General features: G+C 41.5%; 1 protein-coding gene across 1 annotated transcript in view; it reads right to left on the bottom strand.

Annotated features, from left to right (window-relative positions):
* Positions 1-20,494, bottom strand: part of gabrb4 (gamma-aminobutyric acid type A receptor subunit beta4) — a 62,700-nt gene extending 42,206 nt beyond the window's left edge. The window contains exons 1-2 of the mRNA XM_027154217.2: positions 18,955-20,494; positions 16,660-16,751 (exon numbers count right to left, since the gene is read on the bottom strand). Coding sequence (XP_027010018.1) covers positions 16,660-16,751; positions 18,955-19,034 — 172 coding nt within the window. The 5' untranslated portion in view covers positions 19,035-20,494. The remainder of the gene's footprint in view (positions 1-16,659; positions 16,752-18,954) is intronic.
* Positions 20,495-24,208: the final 3,714 nt, after the last annotated feature.

Below are 24,208 nucleotides of genomic sequence, written 5' to 3'. Positions count from 1 at the left end.
ACACACAAGCATGGAGACATTTTTCACAGAGACACATGTGAGAGGCCTGACTAACAAGCCTGCTGGTTGACTGGATTCATTTATTATTAACAAAGACACTCTACGTGGACTCTACGAGGGAACCGGTGTGGAAAGATGACGCATCGCATCCTTATTTCATGGAACGTATATACCGTAGGAGTCGCTGTGTATTCTGGGAAACGTACAGCTTGAGCTGAGATTCCTTTTTTAATAATGCACACAGGGATGTTATAGACTCCAAAGCAAGCTGGATTATTAAGGGCTCTTAATATAAATACAAAATCTTGTATTTTTCACCAAATAATTGGTGATTTATTTCTCCTCTCCTCCTCCTGACCGAGTCCTTCTGGTATTTTCCAGCTGCCTCCTTTTTTTGATCTGATCATCTTACATGTCTTTTACAAGGTGCGTGTTAGCTGCTAGCGCCTGTGCCGAAGGTATTTGGAGAAAGCGCTGGTGTCCATGACAACCTAAAGCTCAGGTGGGAGGTGACTGCAGCAACATGATGTAATCTGGTACACATCAAAGAGGTTGATTCTGTCTCTCATTTTCTTTCTCTTCATTCTTGATTTTTGTGATTTTCTCTATAACACATCCATCTAAGGTCTCCAAGTCTGTAGACGACTGACCACCGGTCAGGTGACTGTCAATCATCATATCGACTCATTTTATATAGAATGGCTGTATGGATAGTTGTTGATGTTTGGAATATAGATGCTATAACCTCTTAATTTGCCTATAAGTGACCTGACATACGGCTAAGTACGGTGACCCATACTCAGAATTTGTTCACTGCATTTAACCCATCCAAAGTGCACACACACAGCAGTGAACACACACACACACACAGCAGTGAACACACACACACACAGACACACAACAGTGAACACACACACAGCAGTGAACACACACACACCGTGAAAACCCACCCAGAGCAGTGGGCAGCCATTTATGCTGCGGCGCCCGGGGAGCAGTTGGGGGGGTTCGGTGCCTTGCTCAAGGGCACCTCAGTCGTGGTATTGCCGGCCCGAGATTCGAACCCACAACCTTAGGGTTAGGTCACGACTTCCCCCCTAAATTCATCACAATATCAAAGCACCCATAACCATAACAGCTGAAACACAGAGACACAGAGTTCTGTTCTAATAGACGAGTCTCGGTGCTTTGTAACAGTTTCTCAGCGCAAGGAGTTTCCAGTTTCATGTGACGCAACAACCTGCAGGGTCTCGTAAGCTTCAAAAGAACAAAAAAAATGAGTGAAGGATTGGATGTAGCTGCTATAACGTGAGTGAGGAACTACTGTTAAAATGAAACAGTTAAAGAGTGCAATGTGTTTATTAATAAATCACAAGCGTATTTTAAAGGGTTGGGCTGATAAATGAGAATAATATTCAACACTAATCTACAGTGAGGTTTTGTGTTGTTTTTCTATAACAACAGTCTGAAGTGTTTCACTGAACAACACTGAACAATAATAAACAACAATAAACAACAATAAACAACACTGAACAACACTGAACAACACTGAACAACACTGAACAATAATAAACAACACTGAACTACAGTGAACAACAATGAACAATAATAAACAACACTAAACAACACTAAACAACACTGAACAACAGTGAACAACACTGAACAACACTGAACAACAGTGAAATACAGTGAACAACACTGAACAACACTGAACTACAGTGAACAACACTGAACAACACTGAACTACAGTGAACAACACTAAACAACACTGAACAACACTGAACAACACTGAACAACACTGAACAACACTGAACAACACTGAACAACACTGAACAACAGTGAAATACAGTGAACAACACTGAACAACACTGAACAACACTGAACAACACTGAACAACACTGAACAACAGTGAAATACAGTGAACAACACTGAACAACAGTGAAATACAGTGAACAACACTGAACAACAGTGAAATACAGTGAACAACACTGAACAACAGTGAAATACAGTGAACAACAATGAACAACACTGAACAACAGTGAAATACAGTGAACAACACTGAACAACAGTGAAATACAGTGAACAACAGTGAACAGTGAACAACACTAAACAACACTGAACTACAGTGAACTACAGTGAACAACAATGAACAACACTGAACAACACTGAACAACAGTGAACTACAGTGAACAACAGTGAACAGTGAACAACACTAAACAACACTGAACTACAGTGAACAACACTGAACAAAACTGAACAATAGTGAACTACACTGAACAAAACTGAACAATAGTGAGCTACAGTGAACTACACTGAACAATAGTGAACAATAGTGAACAACAGTGAACAACACTGAACAACACTGAACAATAGTGAACAATAGTGAACAATAGTGAACAAAACTGAACAATAGTGAACTACACTGAACAGGTTGTTCTCATGTCAGTCGTTTGTAGTTTGTCATTTGTCTACATTGGACTACAGAAATAAAATGTTACTATATACAATATTCTTCTTGTAGACTACAGAATATTAAACACACACAAAGACACACACATACACATACACACATACACACACATATACACACACCACACACAAACACACACATACACACACACACACACACACACTCACACACACACACACACGTACACACACACATACATGCAAACACACACACACAAACACACACACACACCACACACATACACGCAAACACACACATACATGCAAACACACACACACACACACACACACACACACACACACACACACACATACAATATGGCTAGATGCTGTAATATAGCAGTTAGTCCACACAGAAGCATTAAATATTATTAATCACAGATGTTGGTCTATGAAACGCTTTGCAGTGAACAGTCTATAGTTTGTAGGTAAATGTCGTAGTTTTACAGTAACATCCTCGTCTACTGCAGCCAGCTGGTCCTTACTGTGAGTCGTGAGGTGAAAGTAGAAGCCTTCAGAGCACAAAAGCGGACAGTGTTCACAGTCCTTCAGACATAACAGACGAGAGCTGAGAGCAGAGGCAATAAAACCCACACAGCAGTGTTGATGACAGCTACATTTAAAATGTGGCCTCTAGGGTGTGGTGTGAAAGAATGAAGGGTTTGGGGAGAGCACCAGTGGGTTCTCTCTCTCTCTCTCTCTCTCTCTCTCTCTCTCTCTCTCTCTCTCTCTCTCTCTCTCTCTGCCATGTTCTTCGACTTCATTACACCACGCTCGCCCCACTCACATGGGTTTGGGAGCTCCATGAGTCACTCAGCGTTCCCACTTGCCTTCCCAAACTGATGACAGGGTACACACTCTCACCTCTTGTCTCTCACTCGCTGCGTCTCTCGTTCCCGCTGCATATCCCACAGGAGACCGAAGAATACACCACGGCACACGCCCACTCAAAACCGACCGGCTTCTTTCTGTTTATTAGTGACAGTTTTGCACATAGTGTATACTGTACAAACCTCCTGCGCTTCTCTCTTTTTCAAAGATGTATAGAAATGCATTCGAACGAACGACGAGCGACTTTTAAAGGTTATACAAGTCCAGTAGGAATATAATAATTGGGCCTGAATGCATGAGTTTGCACTCAGGACCAATTCTGGTTTTCTTGTTTGGGGGCGGGGCTTATAACTGCGTCTGAACTCGGCCCTAGGTTCATTCATTCATTCATTCATTCATTCATTCATCTTCTACCGCTTATCCGAACTTCTCGGGTCACAGGGAGCCTGTGCCTATCTCAGGCGTCATCGGGCATCGAGGCAGGATACACCCTGGACGGAGTGCCAACCCATCACAGGGCACACACACACACTCTCATTCACATACACACACTCACACACTACGGAAAATTTTCCAGAGATGCCAATCAACCTACCATGCATGTCTTTGGACCGGGGGAGGAAACCGGAGTACCCGGGGGAAACCCCCGAGGCACGGGGAGAACATGCAGACTCCACACACACAAGGTGGAGGTGGGAATCGAACCCCCCGACCCTGGAGGTGTGAGGCGAACGTGCTAACCACTAAGCCACCGTGTCCCCCTGGCCCTAGGTTCATCTGGTTAATTTTTTTGGTACCGATACTCAAACGGTGATGCACACATGTGCTGTATTACCTGCAAACAAAGAACCGTTCTCGTATAAGGAAAGTTTTCTCCTGTGTTTATCACAGTGCTCTCAGAGCATGCACTTGTACCAGGTACGCAAACTTATTACAGTGCTGCAGTCTTTGGACCGTCTGGTTTTATATATCAGTCATATGATAACCATAAAAAATCTTTCCCTGACATTCCCTGTTAAAGCTAAAACAGGAAGTGACAATTTGAACCAATCACGTTACTGGCATGCGAAGTGAAGAAGCGGATAGTTTATTCGGACCGTACCACCGTTTGGTAGAAGTGAACCACAGACCACCAGTTTTAAACAGATCAGAGATCAGATCTCTGGGGCGCTCCCATGCTTTAAACCGCTTATACCGAATTCTGCGGTCAAACTGCGAACTTTTCACAGTGTAATAATTACTATAACGCTTTTTCTTTGAATATTTCTTGTCTCTTTAATAAGAATCTGCCCTGAATCAGTATATATGTAGTGTATATGAAGAATAGAAAGCCTTTCTAAGCTTTCTAAGCGCCCGAGATCTGATCTCGAACGTAATCTGTTCACGTTTCCTTTAACAAAGCTTTTAAAGGTACTGACATTGTAAGAGAAGGGTGGAGAGCGTGAACACTTTACTGATACGATTTACCAGCTACTGGAGTTTTTATTAGATTTTCCTGAAGTCCACAGGGGCCACTTACAACGTGGATGGAATGGTGGGCTCCTCAAAAATAATGCAATTTGTGGCTTTTGGTTCATGGTTTTAATTCTGCTGGGATCTCTGATGTTTCTCCTTTCAGACCAAAGAAATCAGTAGCTCAGGATACGATACTCCGGTACGCACCCTGAGGGTAGACGATCTGACCTGAGCAGCAAACAAATGCAAACAAATACAGGTATTATTATTATTATTATTGTTTTTAGGAAGGATGTGAGAAGATTCACAGGGAATCTAGACGTCTAAGGACCCGAGGTGCGCGTCGAGCCCGGGATCCTGCAGAGCGTGACAGGAAAGCCGAGGAGGTTTGTACTCTCGTGCTGTTAGATATGAAGCTCGTGGAACATTAAAAGGCAATTTACATGAATGTGCAGGTTGAGATTAGACCGCTATTTAAAACGAGTTCGATAAATAGATCAATAAAATCTGTTAGGAAACATCGCAGACGTTAAAACAGTCCTGATGAACAATATGAACTCGTGTCTTCCAGAATTTTTCCACTATTCCAAAACCAGTAAGGTTTAAACGAAATAAAAAGATCCTCATATTTTAGGCAGCGCTCACTTCCAGGAGAGGAACAACGTCTGTATGCTGAAATAAAATTTAACACAAACTGCGGTGTTTCTACACCCTAGCAAAAAAAACCAAAACAAAAAAAAAACTGCATTTTTCTCATTATTCTACATACATCATTCATCAACAAGAAAAAAGCGGTACGATAAATACATTAAAAAACGTGTCTTGTAACATGGAGTCCTGGTGATTCATGGCCTCAGGCGTGACAGTCTCGGATCTCGTTCCATTCTGTTAATTAAAACTGCGGCATATTTTTTTATGTGCAGAACGAAAGGCGTCTCGGGGACTCGCGCTACAGACGACGTATCGGGACACAGAGACCCGTCTCTCACAGGGAAGGATGACTTTAAATGAGAAACCTCAATCTCGTAAAAAATCATGGTCCTCAGAGGCTGACCTGATTATTGAGGTCATAAATAAGATCCTCGCGGGTGTAATTAGTCCAGTGTCTTCCTCACACACACACACACACACACACACACACACACACACACACACACACACAGACCTGTTTCATTTACATGAACTGAATTAGCAGAGAATCGAGTGAGACGCTAGACCGCTAGACGACTGAACGACCGGATGATGTCGACTCTTAAGTGTAAAAATTCACTAGCTAGAAGCCTGTAGCACAAGTCAAGTCTAATAGAGTCTCAGCCTCATTTTGTTTGAGGCTACGTCATTATTAGTGTCGTCCAGTAACACCGAGATCTACGATCACGAGCTTCCCCTGAGTCAAACCATTCAATTACAACACAAAGAAGAACCAAGACGAACGCTAAAGAACCGAACCTTCGGCTGCTCGAAAAATAAAGAGCCGGGTCAGAATTTTCGACTTTGTTTTAAAGAACAAAAGGTTTCTTACAGATAAAACGAAAATGCTCAAAAAAAGGGTTTCTGCTTTCATTGCTTTGAAAAGACGGTTTGAATGGAAAGAAAGTGTTCTTGTAATGAATCATATTGATCGATAACTGATAGATAAATGAAAGTCCCGATAACAGACTTGTGTGTGTAGCTCACTGTGAAAAAAAATTGAAATGATAATAAAAGCTTGAGCATCTAGAGGTTTTGGGGGGACACGGCGGCTTAGTGGTTAGCACGTTCGCCTCACACCTCCAGGGTCGGGGGTTCGATTCCCGCCTCCACCTTGTGTGTGTGGAGTTTGCATGTTCTCCTCGTGCCTCGGGGGTTTCCTCTGGGTACTCCGGTTTCCTCCCCCGGTCCAAAGACATGCATGGTAGGTTGATTTGCATCTCTGGAAAATTGTCCGTAGTGTGTGTGTGTGAATGAGAGTGTGTGTGTGCCCTGTGATGGGTTGGCACTCCGTCCAGGGTGTATCCTGCCTCGATGCCCGATGATGCCTGAGATAGTTCGGATAAGTGGTAGATAATGAATGAATGAATCTAGAGTTTCTAGAAGAATTCTGTATTAAACTAAAGAAAAATTCCATCTACAGTATGTGTCTGATTAAATCGATCCAATTTGAAAGAAAAAGAATTAGAATAATAAATCATCAACAAAGGAAAACGTCTGCTTGGATGCTTTAATGTCTGCCGCTGACTTCACTGTATTAATTCCAGAACTGCATAAAAAATCGAAGTTTCATCATCTCAGATAATAATTTGTGTAAAACGCTACCTGCAGACCTTCAGCCAGCTGCTGCTCACATTTTACTGTACGGAATAGGAGATCACGGACAAACTCAAACACTCCGACTGCATTGATTTACTACGAAATATCCGTCGTGTGAAAGATATTTCCTAACGGAGGTACAGGGTAAGACCGCACCCGAGCAGAGAAGACAATCTGCAGGGACAGTGTGCATGTTATTACCCTACCTGAGGGCAGTTAGGGCTCAAACACTGCATGCATTCTTTAGCTAGCGGACAAACAAACTGAAATAATAAGAGAACAAAATTGGGCCTACAGAACAAAGTCGCCAAGCACGATAAGAGGAAGTAGGAAGCAGAAGACGCCACTTCCTGCAAAACTCTGTGGTAAATCTCCAGGTTTATGTTCTGTTCAGGTTAACTCGTATCCTATATAATAAACGACCCGATATTCGCTCGGCCTTTACCTAATTATCCTTTATGAGGTAACTTAAACGTGAATTATTCAAAAACGTGAATGAAGACAGACGATCGAAGGCGGATTTATACGGATTTAATTTCTTTACGTTTTAAAGGAATTACTACAGAAGGAATGACATGACATTGTGCTGTGACACACAAGATGATATTCAAACATCTGTTACAAAATGTTCTTAGCCAGATAACATCGTAAAAGCATTTTATCTGCTTAGCGACAGGAAGCGGTGCCTCTGACTAGCCTGCTCTGATGAAACGCCGCTCCTGCTCGGTTCACCCGGTCTCTCCGTCCCCTCGTCGTAATATTTATTACACTGCTGATGATTTGGTTTTACAATTAAGCAATATCACACCAGCAAGACTGCTGCTGCACTAAATATGGCCAGGGCTGTGATTTGGCCTCAGGTGCTGATAATCTGTACAGCAGCATGATTGTGTTGTGCTGTTGTGGTGTTGAGGGTGATGTCACTTTTTTAACACATACAGTATATGCAAGAAACTGATGCAGACTAACTTACATTTAACAAACACGAAGTATAAACAAATACATCTATAGTTTGTATAGTTTTTATGATTACAATAGTTACCAAAGAGGCACAGAACACCTGGATAGTGTGTTGCAGGATGCCATGGCAACAGACAGACAGACAGACAGACGGACGGACAGACAGACAGACAGACAGACGGACAGACAGACAGACGGACGGAAGGACAGACAGTCGGACAGACAGACAGACAGACAGACAAACAGTCAGACAGACAGACAGACAGACGGATAGACAGACAGACAGACAGATGGACAGACAGACAGTCGGACTGACAGACAGACAGACAGACAGACAGACAGACAGACAGTTGGACTGACAGACAGACAGACAGACAGACAGACAGTCGGACAGACAGACAGACAGTCAGACTGACTGACAGACAGACAGACAGACAGACAGACAGTTGGACTGACAGACAGACAGACAGTTGGACTGACAGACAGACAGACAGACAGACAGTCAGACTGACAGACAGACAGACAGACAGACAGACAGACAGACAGACAGTTGGACTGACAGACAGACAGACAGACAGACAGTCAGACTGACAGACAGACAGACAGACAGACAGACAGTTGGACTGACAGACAGACAGACAGACAGACAGACAGACAGACAGACAGACAGACAGTTGGACTGACAGATAATTCACCGTGAACAGTTTTAGAGGAATAAACGTGCTCTTGGAAAATTGATCATTCAAGCAAATTAGTGAAACTAATAATGCTACTGCATGAAGTCTGTTGATTGTTGATATCGAATAACTTAATTATTGTGAGACTCTTCTGACGTACAAGGAGAAAAAGAAATGTTACGGCTCAGCAAGTGATGAAATGTCACGTAGTTGATACGTTTTTCCGAGTTAATCAGAGAAAGAGAAAGAGAGTACGTCTCTGATCGCTTCGGCCTACCAAGAAAAAAAACATGTAAACTCTCGGTATTTTACAATTGCTAGATATTTTTCCAAACAATTTCTCCATAGTGTTTTGATGTTGCCATGCCAACACACAGACATGATGGATTGACAGCCCATAATACATACATGTGCTGTGTGGATTTTTATCGCCTTTTTATTGTTAGATTTCACACCCGAAAATTTGTCGCGTGAAAACGACTTCACTTACAAAATGGAAAGTGACAACTGCAAATAAATGGATGTAATTTTAAATAAGTTTCTCATATGTGAAAACCAGCCTCATAATCAGCTCGTTATTCAGCTAACGGTAACACACGATGTCGGTACTACTGCCACCATTAGGTGAGGGCAAAAAGTGCAGAATAAAAAACTTCAAATCTGTTGGTGAGATAAATTTTTCCTGGACTTTGGATATTGTATTTTATTTCAGCGATAAAGACCTTGTTCAGTCTCAGACTCTTATCTCCTTTTATTTCACTACTTTTATCCTTCATTTCCGTCATGATTTGATCTCTGGCCAAGTCTCTAAACATATTAGATGGTTCTCAGGTCTTGCTTTTAGTTACAGCAGTGCAGCACTGAGCCTCTTTTCCTGATGGAGTCTAAACTATTTAGTGGGGTTACGTATCATCTATAAATTTTAAAGCACTATTACTAAACACAGTGTTAGAAGATAATAAAACCTTTGTGTTTGCTGTGTGTGTATGTTTGTAATAATTGACTGTGAATTAAGTGCATTACATCACTAAAGACAACAGCCATGGATCATACACTTTTATATGTGTATGTGTGTGTGTGTGTGTGTGTGTGTGTGTGTGTGTATAGGTGTGCATGTGTATGTATGTTTGTGTTTGTATGTGTGTGTGTATATGTGTGTATATGTGTGTATATATGTGTGTGTGCATTTGTGTATGTGTGTATGTGTGTGTTTGTGCATGTACATGTGTGTGTGTTTGTGTGTGTATGCGTGTATGTGAACATACTAGTGAAAACTGTGAGTTTTGTGAAATAAGAGTGATTGTGAGTGTGATTGTGGGTTTAAGTGTGATTGTGATTGTGACTGTGTGTGATTGTGAGTGAGTGTGATTGTGAGTGTGAGTGTGAATGTGAGTGTGAGTGTGATTGTGTGTGATTGTGAGTGTGAGTGTGATTGTGTGTGATTGTGAGTGAGTGTGATTGTGAGTGTGAGTGTGATTGTGAGTGAGTGTGATTGTGATTGTGAGTGTGAGTGTGAATGTGAGTGTGAGTGTGAGTATAATTGTGAGTGTGATTGTGAGTGTGATTGTGAGTGTGATTATGAGTGTGAGTGTGAATGTGAGTGTGATTGTGAGTGTGATTGTGAGCGTGATTGTGAGTATAATTGTGAGTGTGAGTGTGATTGTGAGTGAGTGTGATTATGAGTGTGAGTGTGAATGTGAGTGTGACTGTGAGTGTGAGTGTGATTATGAGTGTGAGCATGATTGTGAGTGTGATTGCGAGTGTGATTGTGAGTGTGAGTGTGATTGTGAGCGTGATTGTGAGTGTGATTGTGAGTGTGATTGTGAGCGTGATTATGAGTGTGAATGTGAGTGTGAATGTGAGTGTGATTTTGAGTATAATTGCGAGTGTGATTGTGAGTGTGATTGTGATTGTGAGTGTGATTGTGATTGTGAGTGTGATTGTGAGCGTGATGTTGAGTGTGATTTTGAGTATAATTGTGAGTGTGAGTGTGATTGTGAGTGTGAGTGTGATTGTGAGTGTGATTGTGATTGTGAGTGTGATTGTAATTGTGAGTGTGATTGTGAGCGTGATTGTGATTGTGAGTGTGATTGTGAGCGGGATTGTGAGTGTGATTGTGAGCGTGATTTTGAGTCTGATTGTGAGAGTGAGTGTGATTATGAGTGTGAGTGTGAATGTGAGTGTGATTTTGAGTATAATTGCGAGTGTGATTGTGAGTGTGATTGTGATTGTGAGTGTGATTGTGAGCGTGATTTTGAGTGTGATTTTGAGTATAATTGTGAGTGTGAGTGTGAGTGTGATTGTGAGTGTGAGTGTGATTGTGAGTGTGATTGTGAGTGTGATTGTGAGTGTGATTGTGAGTGTGATTGTGATTGTGAGTGTGATTGTGAGCGTGATTGTGATTGTGAGTGTGATTGTGAGTGTGATTGTGAGTGTGATTGTGATTGTGAGTGTGATTGTGAGCGTGATTGTGATTGTGAGTGTGATTGTGAGCGTGATTTTGAGTCTGATTGTGAGTGTGATTATGAGTGTGAATGTGAGTGTGAATGTGAGTGTGAATGTGAGTGTGAATGTGAGTGTGATTTTGAGTATAATTGCGAGTGTGATTGTGATTGTGAGTGTGATTGTGAGTGTGATTGTGAGTGTGATTGTGAGTGTGATTGTAATTGTGAGTGTGATTGTGAGCGTGATTGTGATTGTGAGTGTGATTGTGAGTGTGATTGTGAGTGTGATTGTGAGCGTGATTTTGAGTGTGATTGTGAGTGTGATTGTGAGCGTGATTTTGAGTGTGATTGTGAGTGTGATTGTGAGTGTGATTGTGAGTGTGATTGTGAGCGTGATTTTGAGTGTGATTGTGAGTGTGATTGTGAGCGTGATTTTGAGTGTGATTGTGAGTGTGATTGTGAGTGTGAATGTGATTGTGAGTGTGATTGTGAGTGTGATTGTGAGTGAGTGTTTATAGCTACTGAATTGTGAACACTCTCTCTATTGTCGCTCCATTTTTACCAGCAGACCTCCTCACTTTGGAGATTAGTGTAACAGTAATAATGACTTTTCTTTACGTTGTGTGTGAACGGAGGTTTAATGGACCGCACGGATTTTACTTCAGTATATATGTAAAGACAGAAATGTGCTTCTAACGTGTTAAATACGACTGTTTTTATCGTTTCTTCTGTTCTTTCTGTCACTGAGGGAGTGTGTACATGTAGCGAGGTGGACAAGGTGATTATTTTATACCCCTAGGAGGAAAAAAAACCCAAAAAGGTCTAAAAATGATTAAAATAAAGAATTTCAATGAATCCGTTTCGAATGCATTATTGACTTAAACGAAGGTCTCTGAGTTCTGATTTTATTTCAGTAATTAATTAATAATCACATTATTAATGTCCTTCTGCAGGATCTTTATTTCTCCCAACGCTTCACACAGACCCGACACACACTCGGGTCATCTGTCAACAACCATCGTTGGAAATGAAAAAGTCACGTCTTTCAAAATGAATCACAGAATTTCATTTCCAATCAATTTAAAGGCAAACACGAGGAGCGTCTCAATCCGCTCGCTAGTTCGCTAGTCGGTGCGCCGATCAGGAAGTCGGCCATTTTAAGGGGTCTCTCGCTGTCGTTGCACTGAAACATTCGCTCAGTAACAAAATTCCACAAAAATGAGAATCACTGGAAATGATGTCATACGTTCAAAGACTCTCAGTTAAAAAAAAAACGTTCAGCCAAATGTGTCTGAAAATGTAAATAGCTTGTTGTTGTTGTTGTTGTTGTTGTTGTTGTTGTGGTCTGTTTGAGACTTTGAGGTGTTTAGCTGATTAAAAAATTCAGTATCTTGCCCACGATTCCGCTTGATGTATCGTGACAGAAACTTGTGTGAGTAATTGAACACATTTATATGACGTAGAAAACTGAAGTATTTGGTGTGTGTGTGTGTGTGTGTGTGTCCCCGACCCAGGTCATGTTGGGATCAGCAAATCAGCACTCACTTCATAGGGGTGCAAAAGTTTTAGGCTCAGTGACATCATCATTACGACCCTCTTATTATACCCAGCTTCTTGCTAGCGATATTTATTTTCAGCTTTTATATCCTAGCGTTTAAATGTCTACAGCGTGGTTCTAGTTTTATACTCGATTAAGCTTCGGTGACTTTATGCCTGCTTCCTGAATCCTGTGCTGTGATTGTGTCCTGTATGTACATTCATTCATTCATTCATTCATTCATTCATTCATTCATTCATTCATTTTCTTCTGCTTATCCGAACTTCTCGGGTCACGGGGAGCCTGTGCCTATCTCAGGCGTCATCGGGCATCGAGGCAGGATACACCCTGGACGGAGTGCCAACCCATCACAGGACACACACACACTCTCTCATTCACTCACACACACACACACACTACGGACAATTTTCCAGAGATGCCAATCAACCTACCATGCATGTCTTTGGACCAGGGGAGGAAACCGGAGTACCCGGAGGAAACCCCCGAGGCACGGGGAGAACATGCAAACTCCACACACACGAGGCGGAGGTCACGTAACAAATAGCGAAGATCTGCTCTAGATTTGGGAAGGTCCTTTATTATTTAAATATTAAAGAGAGTTGATTGTTTTTTTTTTTTGTAAGGATTGATTTTTATTATATTTACATTTATTAACATAAATGTTTTCGTTGTTTATTTATTTCTAATTCACTTTCACACCACAAAGAGTGATACGTTAGAAAAAGAAAACGCATTATATATATAATCCGATTACTGAATGATTTCCTAAAATATGATTACAATAAACCAAATATAAAAACACAACACGATATCAAACTTAAACTTAATTATAAAAACAATAAGACTGTTTCGATTAGTTTACAATGTGTGGGAACAAAACTCCAGTGTAATATTTGATTTATTATCATTAAAGTATTCCAACTTAAAAGCAGGAAAAATTATTAAAAGTCTTATTAAAAGTCTTTGCTTTGTTATTTCTGTTTCATCGTTTTATTTCTTCTTCACATGGACAGAAATGTCACTAGTCACATGACCCTTCTTTGTGCACAGAGAGGTTAAAGTTCTCTTCACTAATCTCCATAATAAAGCTAAATCACAATGACCAAACCGGCTAATTAAATCCTGATTAGCTGCAGATAACATCCTTGACCTGTTGTGTGTAATGAATGTACGGCTCCTGCACACCGACTCGCTTCTGCATTAATGCTGTTAGATCCTCCATCAGCTGTAAGATCTCCGGATCTCCGGACGGCGATCTGAAGACCGTCAGAACGTTCATGCGGATGATGTTTATGTTTATTTCACCTCAGCAGCATTAGAGTTCGTATAAATCTGGCATCGCTCATCGCTAGGCACGGGAGTACGATCATGGGCTAGATCTCAGGTTTTTCATCCACAGTTTATGAAATAATTTAATGAGAAAGTTCTGCGTTCTAACATTTTATTATAACCTCAGAACTGAATTGGAGCTCTAATAACAGCTCTTAGAGCCAACGTTAGCGTTAGCTCGCTAATTCAATCTTCATGGCTAAAAAAGAAAACTACAGTCACAAAAGGATACGGATCCGAGCACAAACCACACACAAGTTAGTCTGCTTGAAAATGTAGCTGGAACTGAAGATGTTCAACTGACACAAAAGCTTAAGAAGCCCTGATCCAGGTCTAGTAACATTCGAACTAAAAGTTCCTTTTACAACAAACAAGTTCTTCTAAAAACCAAAATCCATCATCGATAATAAGAAGAGATGAGCTCTAGACCATGAAGGATGTGAGTCAGGTCTTTAGTCCACACCAAGTAGAAGGTTCTGTCCTTCAATTTTTTCCTTTCCACAAACACATCAACCTTGAACATTGTATGAAGAGACGAGAAGATGGAAGAAAGATCAGACATGGACTAAAGATCAGACATGGATTAGAGATTAGACATGGAGTAAAGAGAAGGCATGGACTTAAGAGAAGACATGGACTAATAATCAGACATGGATTAGAGATAAGACGTGTAAAGAACAGATATGGACTAAAGATCAGACATGGAGTAAACAGAATACATGGAGTAAAGATCAGACATGGAGTGAGGATCAGACATGGAGTAAAGATCAGACATGGAGTGAGGATCAGACATGGAGTAAAGATCAGACATGGAGTGAGGATCAGACATGGAGTAAAGATCAGACATGGAGTGAGGATCAGACATGGAGTAAAGATCAGACATGGAGTGAGGATCAGACATGGAGTAAAGATCAGACATGGAGTGAGGATCAGACATGGAGTAAAGATCAGACATGGAGTGAGGATCAGACATGGATTAGAGATCAGACATGGACTAAAGGTGTTAAATGAAGCAGTGCTGTTCTGCAGAAGGCCACGTCAAGGGAAAAATTCAGCATCGACAAATATAAATGTTCCCATCGATCACATGCAGAACAAAGGAGAGGATCGCGTGTCAGCTCACACACCACTACAACATCAAAATAATTTACATACTCATGAATAAACGTAATAATTTATTTTCTTTCGTTTGCTGCGTTAAGATGATTAATGTCTATCTATGACGAGTATATTTATTACTCACAGTTTTACTATATAGAATCACACAAAAAATGCATTCTACTCGATGCTGCACTTCCTGCGAAGCCCCGCCCCCTTCCCTTCCTGATGTGTATCTGTGTGTGGTATGAATTTTTCTTTTCATTCATCATGTTAACATTTACATTTACATTTCTACCCTCATCCAGAGCGACGATGTCAACATCATGTTATTATTCCCATCTCTGACTCGAGTCAATTTCTCACACACGAGTCGACCCGACTACAGACGGATGCTGAGAGTCTTTCTGAACAAAACTTTGCGTCTGTAAGTTTTATTAATAATTAACTCAACCTCAAAGTTAGCAGATCTTATTATTGCTAGCGTTTTAGCCCTGACCTGAAAACCCCTCCAAGTGGTTCTCAATGAATGAAAACGTCAAACAGTTGTCTGTACATGTAAATAAACGGCAGTAAAGCGTGAGATGATAAACGGACGGACGGACGGATAGACGGCATCGGCTTCCTCTAGACATTCTGATACAGTTGTGCACTTTATAATTCACAGTAAAAATTTGCTTCTTTGGTGAAATACAAGCTAATTTGCTGAGGGTGAGTTGAACACTGGGAAGAAAAAACACCTCCAGGAGCAAATTTACAGCCTCTTTGCAATGTCAGGGGACAAAACTGAGACCGGTGATGAATGGTTGGACACGTCGTCCTTCAAACAATGCATTTTTGTGGGTGAAGCAAAGTTATTTTGTGTTTTGTGGATGAAGAAGCATCCCTGGGGTTCTTTAAAATTGTGAACGTGTGCATAACTATGAATCATGGGCAGCTGAAACAGTGTGCTCAGCCTTTAGAAGTCCTTCTGCTGCTTTTGCTTTTTCTTTCTTTCTTTCTTTCTTTCTTTCTTTCTTTCTTTCTTTCTTTCTTTCTTTCTTTCTTTTCTTATTTCTTTCTTGCTTGCTTGCTTGCTTGCTTGCTTTTCTTTCTTTCTTTCTTTCTTTCTTTCTTTCTTTCTTTCTTTCTTTCTTTCTTTCTTTCTTTCTTTCTTTCGGCATAGGTGATGGGAAATGTAATCAGGAATTAAAATGACCGAACAGAGCACAAGTGAACGTCCAATTCTTTTTTCTTTAAAGACTGAACATATTCCCTGCGTTCCTCTCCGTCAGGATCGTCTACATCCTCACCCTCAAATTGGTTCTCCAGCTGAATGAATGCTGTGAAACTTTCCACAACGTTAATAACTCGCGTGTATTACTGCTTCCTGGTTCTTTTTATAATTTTAGCGCTTCGCTCGTATCTGTGAACGAGCTTCGGGGACGGCGGCGGCTATTCGTTCGTACGGCCGGATCGTTTAGCGGTCGGATTTTTCAAGAAGATAAATCAGAGGGACTCGTTCACTTTGCTTCGGCGGTTACACGTGAAAGGAAAGGAAGACAGGACGTACCTCCAAAATCCGGCCGGAGACGGATGTCATAACCCCTCAACAGTTTGTCCACTGTCGCTTTGGCCACAGATATTCCAGATCCAGCAGAATTGCTACAAACAGACAGTGACACTTATTAAAAAATTGCATAACAATAAAGAATATTTATGATCAGAACTGCTTGAATATTATTATTATTACTTATTATCACTCTGGACACACAAAACCTCAACCTGAGAGCAGAGGTGGAAAATACTGCTGCTTCAATACTGTACTTTTATTTAAATAAAAGAGAGAGAGAGAGAGAGAGAGAGAGAGAGAGAGAGAGAGAGAGAGAGAGAGAGAGAGAGAGAGAGAGAGAGAGAGAGAGAGATGGCCTTTCCTGGTATTATTATGAAATATAAACCTTATATGGAAAATTCACCATCAAAACCAAAGAAGTGAGTTATGTTCATTTTAGCTAACTTTCATTTTCAGAAATTAGCTAGTTGTATTCAGCTCAGTAAATTTATAAAAAAAAAACTCGCTGAATTAGCTAGCTTATTAATTTGTTATGATAACATGATAAAATCTAGGATTGTGTGAGTTAGCAGTAGGTTTTCCTTATGACCGAATGCTTAGCGAACTAGCAGCTAGTCGGGTACGATCGCCCACGATGCGATCGAGGTCGTCGATTTTAAAACATTTATATTTTACTGTTGAATACTTCAGTGAGATTAATGTACGGTGTTTAAACGTACAGTACACACTGTCTGATTTTCACTTTATAATTCTAATGGAGTAACATTTTGACTTTTTACTTAAGTATTAATTTCATGGTACTTTTTCCACCGCTGTCTGTGAGGTCAAGGTTTCATGATAAACATGCAGTCAGATTTTACCAGTAACATTAATGACAATCTGAGACATAAATTATTTGAAAACATGAATTATTTAAAAGCATATTGTGGCCTATATTTCATCAATATCGTATCTAAAACCGTGTACTGCGTCGTGTTGTGATGTGTGACAATGTCTGTATGATCTTATGCAACCTAATTTTGTGTGAATACATCCCTCATGTGCTCATGACTGTGTATGTGTTCCTCTGTAAGAAGCTAAACCAACACTGCAACATGGCCTTGTACAGTATGTAGTTCAGGTTTAGAGGGAAATTAGGTTTAGACCAGATTCAGGTTTAGACCAGATTCAGGTTTAGACCAGAATCATCTAAGATCATTGAGCAGACCGCTTCTGGTAAATGATGAAGGCTCAAGCAGCAACGATATTAAATTACAAATATATTTTTACTGAGATAGCTCATGATATTCCATGTCTACTGTGATGAGAGAGACGCAGCATCGACCGATTCGATCGATTCATGAAGGAAATCTGTTGCATGTAGAGCTTTGAGGCCAAACCTCAACACTGGATGATGCTCAGTTCGGGGCCTGTGCTGTCTAAACAATGCAGATGATTAATCATAGAGTTCTGGAGTCCACTTGTTAGCATTTCTGATATATTGTGATATGCCTAATGATTAATGTTTATCGTGTATGCTTACAGGTGGCACTGAAATCACTGATACCACTAACGAACAACCAGCACGACAGAAGATCTGCGTCTGATCTTGTGATAGTGGTGTATTTATCCCCCCCCCCCCTTTTTTTTACTTATATTAACCAAGATGAATCCTACATGTGTAATGGAATAATCAGAAGGCATGATGGGAGCTAGTAGTCTAGGGGTGGGGGGTGGACTGAGATATAAACGCATTGATCAGATACGTCTGCGGCAAAACGATAGATTTGGCTCTTTTGATTTAAGAGAGAGGGGGAAAAATACGGCTTGTGCTTTTAGACGCACGTTCACGTCAAAGGCTGGAGATTGCGCTAATCTCAGTGTCACGTCGCTCGAGGCCGAGCAGACGTGTATGTACACAGAGAATACGTGTAGACATTAACATGAACAAAACACGTACAGTGTTTTAAAATGATAATAATACAGATATGGTGCTACTGTGCTCATTTTCGCGTCTGGAGACGGACACGCGCATGTTGCCCGCGCGCTCAGGCTTGCTCTCACACACACACACACACACACACACACACACACACACACACACACACACACACACACACACACACACACACACACACACACACACACCTCAAGTGTTTATGCCATTGGACGGACAAGTATTCACTACACAGTGGCCCCTATCAGTGAATAATCAGCGATGGCCAATAGCAATAAGCAGCCTGGCGCAATTCAAACAACCAAAACCCTGCGCTTCGGAAAAAAAAACCCTTCACATCACCCATCTTTTTTCCTTACCATTGTACAAAGCAGACAGACGACAACACTGTCAGAGCAGAGACAATTCCACATATTTTTTCTTGGTGAGGACCCAACATTTCCACAAATCCGTTTATATATATGTACACCTTCAGTAATCCAACCTCCTGTGGTCCAAAACGATAACAGATAAGAGAAAAATCCAACACAAGGAACGAAAAGGGGGATAAAAAGGGCCAAATCAATCGCTCAAATCAGACCCACTGGATCACATGCATGTGATTGCTCTGCAACAAAAAAAAAGAGCAGAGAAGTGGGGTATTTAAAAAGCTCGTAATTGGTCCCAAGGTGTTTTCCCGGTTATGGAAATCCGTACAGGTCACAGAGCCTCTCGACCAACAGCACATCACACATCATGATTACATTTCACTATAATTCAGAAGTAACGAAAAAGGTCTTCCTACGCCAACCAAAACCGAGAAATAAAAAGAAAAAAAAAGAAAAAAAAGAAAGAAAAGAAAAGTGGCGTCTTCTTGTCACTCAGATGGTTTAAATCCAGGTCCGAATCTGCGGACGAGCCATGGTTCCGGTGATGTGCTCCACACTGTGATGTGTGTTAAGGATGTTGTCTTGTCCTCCTACAGCACTAAAAGATGTTGGAGATTTTTAGAGGGGTCGGTAGATTTAAAACAAACAAACAAACAAATAAACAAAAAAAACTGACGAAAATCTAAACCAGCATCCCCGCGTAATGGCTGTTGGACGGATGAGGTTCGTTTCTCCGAGGGCGAAAGCGACTGCTGGAGAAAAGAAAAACAATATGCACATTAAAAATCTGTGATGCGGACGTCAGAGCGTGTAGTAGTCTATGGTTTCCCCCTTTTATGAAGTAGAAGAAAGCAATCCCTTGCAAAGGGGGGAAAGAGTCTTGTGTACTCGATCAGAAAAAAGAAGCGTCAAATAGTCCAGGTTTGCGTCCTGCTGGAGACGCGGAGCCACGCCGATCCTCCTCGGTGCGTTATGTGTGTGTTGAGGAGCCCAGCATGTTCGGGGAGAAACGGCGGCCGACACACGATGACACACTTCAGCTTGAAGAACGCCTCCACGAGCCGACATGGAGAGAGAAAGAAAAAAAAAGAAAAAGAAAGGAAATCAAGACCGGAAAATAGTACCAAGGCTTACGCTTAGATGGCTGGGTTGGAAGAAAAAAATCCACATCGTGTTTTGCTTTGTTTTTGTTTTGCCCTTTTTCTCTCTCGGTGTGATCAGTGAGTAAGATTTGTTAGATTTGTCAGAAGAAATAAATAAATAGCGAAAGATGGAAAGCAGTGTTTGCGCGCGCGGTATCACTGGGGAATGAGGCTGCGCGCGCTGCTCGTGTCACCCTGCAACCCATTAAAATGCGCCGGGTGTAATCCTGGAGAGCGTTTACACCGGCCACATATTTCAACACAAGGACACACCATGCACATACAAGAAGGAGGAGGTGGACTGGATTTACACAGTCACACACTTTAAAAGCAGCACATCGTGTGTCACAATAATGTTCAGGTCGTTTTGGTCAATTATAAAAAACAACAACGACAAAACATCAAATTCAAACGCGGAAGATAAGAAGTGAGTGTTTGTTTGTTGTTTTTTTTCCCTTTCAGCATAAGATGAGGGTTTCTGCAGAGATCTCTGTGCCGTCCAGTTGCTAGGCAACGCTGCGACCGCTGATGCAGAAGGCCTCGGCACATTTTACAACAGCTAAAGCAGGACAGCGGGGCCAAATGGCGAATGCATGTTTGCAACATTTTCTCTATTCTCAAAGCTGCTCTAGCTCTAGTGCCGCTCTGCCAGTCCTGGAACTTTTTCTCCATCTCAGACAGGTATCAGTGTTTCAGCCGAGCTTTCTGAGATTATTGCCTGCTTATATCTGCTTATTCATACCCAGTGAACGTACTGGATTTATTTACTGTCTTGTAGAGCACTAGTGAGGCTCGGTGTAGAACAGAGTCACTTGGAGTGTCAGGTATAAACACCCAGGTGATCTTCAGTTCAGTAGTTTATTCATCATCCTCAGGAAGATCTTAAATCTATATGAATCCTGGAGGAGAGTGATGTGGGAATACAGCCTGGATGTGGCACCAGTCCATTACAGGGCACAAATGCATTCACACCTAGGGGCAATTCAGCACAGCCAATACACTCACCTCCTGGCATGTTTTTCCCATACGGACATGGTGAGAACATGTGAAACTCCAGACAGACAACTCTAAAGTGACCACGCTACCCACTGGCCTTAAATTATTAACACAAAATCTATTTCTAAGTGCATGGAAGATGAATGCATTTGACTGAACAGTCATCCTTATTATTAGTGACTCAAAAAGCTCAGAGGAGTTTAGTGGAATAAGCTAAAAGGGCTATGCTATTGATTAGAGATAAAGACACAGCTCCTTCCTCAGTAGCAGGGAAAGCTCGGTGCAGTCAGGACTGCAGAGAGCAATTATTCTAAAATGTCTGTTCAGCACACGGGACAGTAGTAAGTCAAAGTCTGTGCATGAAGTCCCATGCAGCGACGCCATCAGTCAGTTGCTGACATTCCCACAAGATCTGAGATTCACAATCGTCAATAAATATTCTAATCCTGATGTTCCAGTATACCAGCGAGCGCACGATCGGCTCAGAATAACACGAGATGCTCGTCGTCGAATTTACATAAGGTCCTGTTCAGGTGTTATTGAGCAGCTGCCACACTTCATTAAACTCTCTCCTTCCCCTCTAACACATGCTCAGGCTGAGATAATGTGAGGCTGATAAATGTTTTGGGAATTCTGTGCATCACTGAGTCAAGTGGACATGATGGATCGTAGCACATATAGGAAAAAGTATTAAAACAACCGATCCATAGCGAATGTCAGTGCTCCGTCAGTTGTGTCGATAGCTTGCTGAGGTCTTAATCAGTCGGACGTCCCGTTTTCAGTACATTAGGTTCCGCTCGGGTCAAAAGAGCTCCATTCTGCTTGTGCTTAAACACACTTTATACCACGGCTGTGTCGATATCTCAAATCCGATCGGTCGGCCGTCCGATCCTTTAGAGCCGTGCTGTAAGGTTTGCATTACGATGCATTTATATTATCATTATAAATCTATAGCAACAGATTATTCACAAAGACGTGTAAAGTGGACACTCCATATAATCATTAAACCGTGTTGCTACTCAGCAAAGAAAACGCTTACTTAACATTTACAGAAGGAGTCTCCAGTGTCGGCACATTCTAACAGTCATAAGCTGCATTTCAGTTACTCTTATTAATGTCGACAGAGTAAAACAGAGGCAGGTGAAACCGTTTGTCGCTGCTGTAACGTAAGTGAGAAGTGAAAAAAAAGCTTGACGATTTTACACGTGAGTAACATTCGCACGATTAGATTCAGATCCAGGTCGTACTTTCAAATCTCAGAATAAAATCAAAATGAAATGCAAGACACCGGTGTTCAGTAACAGACACATTCAGTAACAGTGTTCAGTAACAGACACATTCCCTGTACACTTTCCTACCGTGTGTTTAAATCACCTAAATATAATACTATGGTTACGGTTACAGATTCGGTGCCAACGTCCTCAGGAGATTTCACACTGTAACTGGTCTATATGACGTGAACCGATCACGATCGCTCTACGTCTAGTCGTTTATGAAACTTCATTTCATTTACTAAATCATGTGTTGTTGAGAGACGTCGTGGTTCTAGTTTTTAACTATACGTCATATTTTCTCTTAAATCTATTCGCCTCACACCTCCAGGGTCGGGGGTTCGATTCCCGCCTCCGCCTTGTGTGTGTGGAGTTTGCATGTTCTCCCAGTGCCTCAGGGGTTTCCTCCGGGTACTCCGGTTTCCTCCCCCGGTCCAAAGACATGCATGGTAGGTTGATTGGCATCTCTGGGAAATTGTCCGTGGTGTGTGTGTGTGTGTGTGTGAGTGAATGAGAGTGTGTGTGTGTGTGCACTGTGATGGGTTGGCACTCCGTCCAGGGTGTATCCTGCCTCGATGCCCGATGACGCCTGAGATAGACACAGGCTCCCCGTGACCCGAGACGTTCGGATAAAGCGGTAGGAAATGAATGAATGAATGAATATTTATGAAGCATGATAGGTAGGATTAATAAACTAAAAAGGCATAAGAGAGGCAACACACTTCGAGACATGCCGTCGTAGTAAAAATCCTACAGTCTGTGATGGTAATGATCCTCTACTTCATGTCAGGCCTCATCACCACACCCTGCTGTGGATTATTTTCCTCTAACAGCAAACACGGCATCATGTTTTATTCCTTACGCATACAGTACTACATCCCAGAGATGTAATTCTCTCAGCCGCTGTGACTTCGCTCTGTAGAATATTCACAAGGTGACTAATAGACGGGGGGTGAGTACAGTATGTAGAACTAATTCCACGATAATCGTGTAAAACCGTGAAGCCTAAGGAAATGACTTGTTTTTACTCGATCGCTGCCTAATAGCTGATGAGTTCTAACCATATGGAAGCCTTGAAGCTTCTCAAACTAGATTAAAGAGAAAAACACCTAACATGGCGAGCCGATTTGTGGTGAAGGTTCAGAAGGTTTTAGATGCTGAAAAGATGCTGAAATTAGTAATTAGATAAGAATTAAAACTGCTTTGCGCTCTGGATGTCTCAGAGACTTCCTACTGGATACAACCACTTGCTCCTAATGGTTTCAGGTGCCACCATTTACCACTTGATAAGTACACAGTATATATATCTATCAGTCTACCTACACCATAAAACCAAAAGTTTGTGCACCCGTAACAATAACAGCCATTACAAGATCATCAGTGAGATCAGACTCTATGATGTTGTGGAGACTTCAGTTCCGCTTCATTCTAAAGGTGTTCAGTGGTGTTGAGTCACAGTCAGGGCTCTGTGTATGTAGGACACTTCATTACTTCCACCTTCTCTGTTTATGACTCAGGGTAAATTTGTAGATGTTCCTTCACCTTGGACTTTGGCACACCAGAGATCAAACTTCTTTGCCTTTTAAAAGAATGGTTTGAAGAACAAAGGTGTTTGAATTACGACTCCGTGTCCGACCTCTTCTTCACGTCCCGTACGACATCGTACTGTGCGTGAGAGGCATCTTTATGGTCATCTCATTACATTAACGTGCTTTACTGTGAGCGCTCAGATGTCCGGTTACAATTAGCCACCTCGATGAATTAGAACGGCAGTTATGGTAGTGATGAATACCGCATGAAATAAAGATCGTTCGTTAGGCTGCACCGTTTTTTTTT

This window comes from Tachysurus fulvidraco, chromosome 21 (genome assembly GCF_022655615.1).
Source record: "Tachysurus fulvidraco isolate hzauxx_2018 chromosome 21, HZAU_PFXX_2.0, whole genome shotgun sequence".
Classification (NCBI taxonomy): domain Eukaryota; kingdom Metazoa; phylum Chordata; class Actinopteri; order Siluriformes; family Bagridae; genus Tachysurus; species Tachysurus fulvidraco.
The sequence above is the reverse complement of the archived record's forward strand: the minus strand, read 5'-3'. Positions and strand labels throughout refer to the sequence as shown.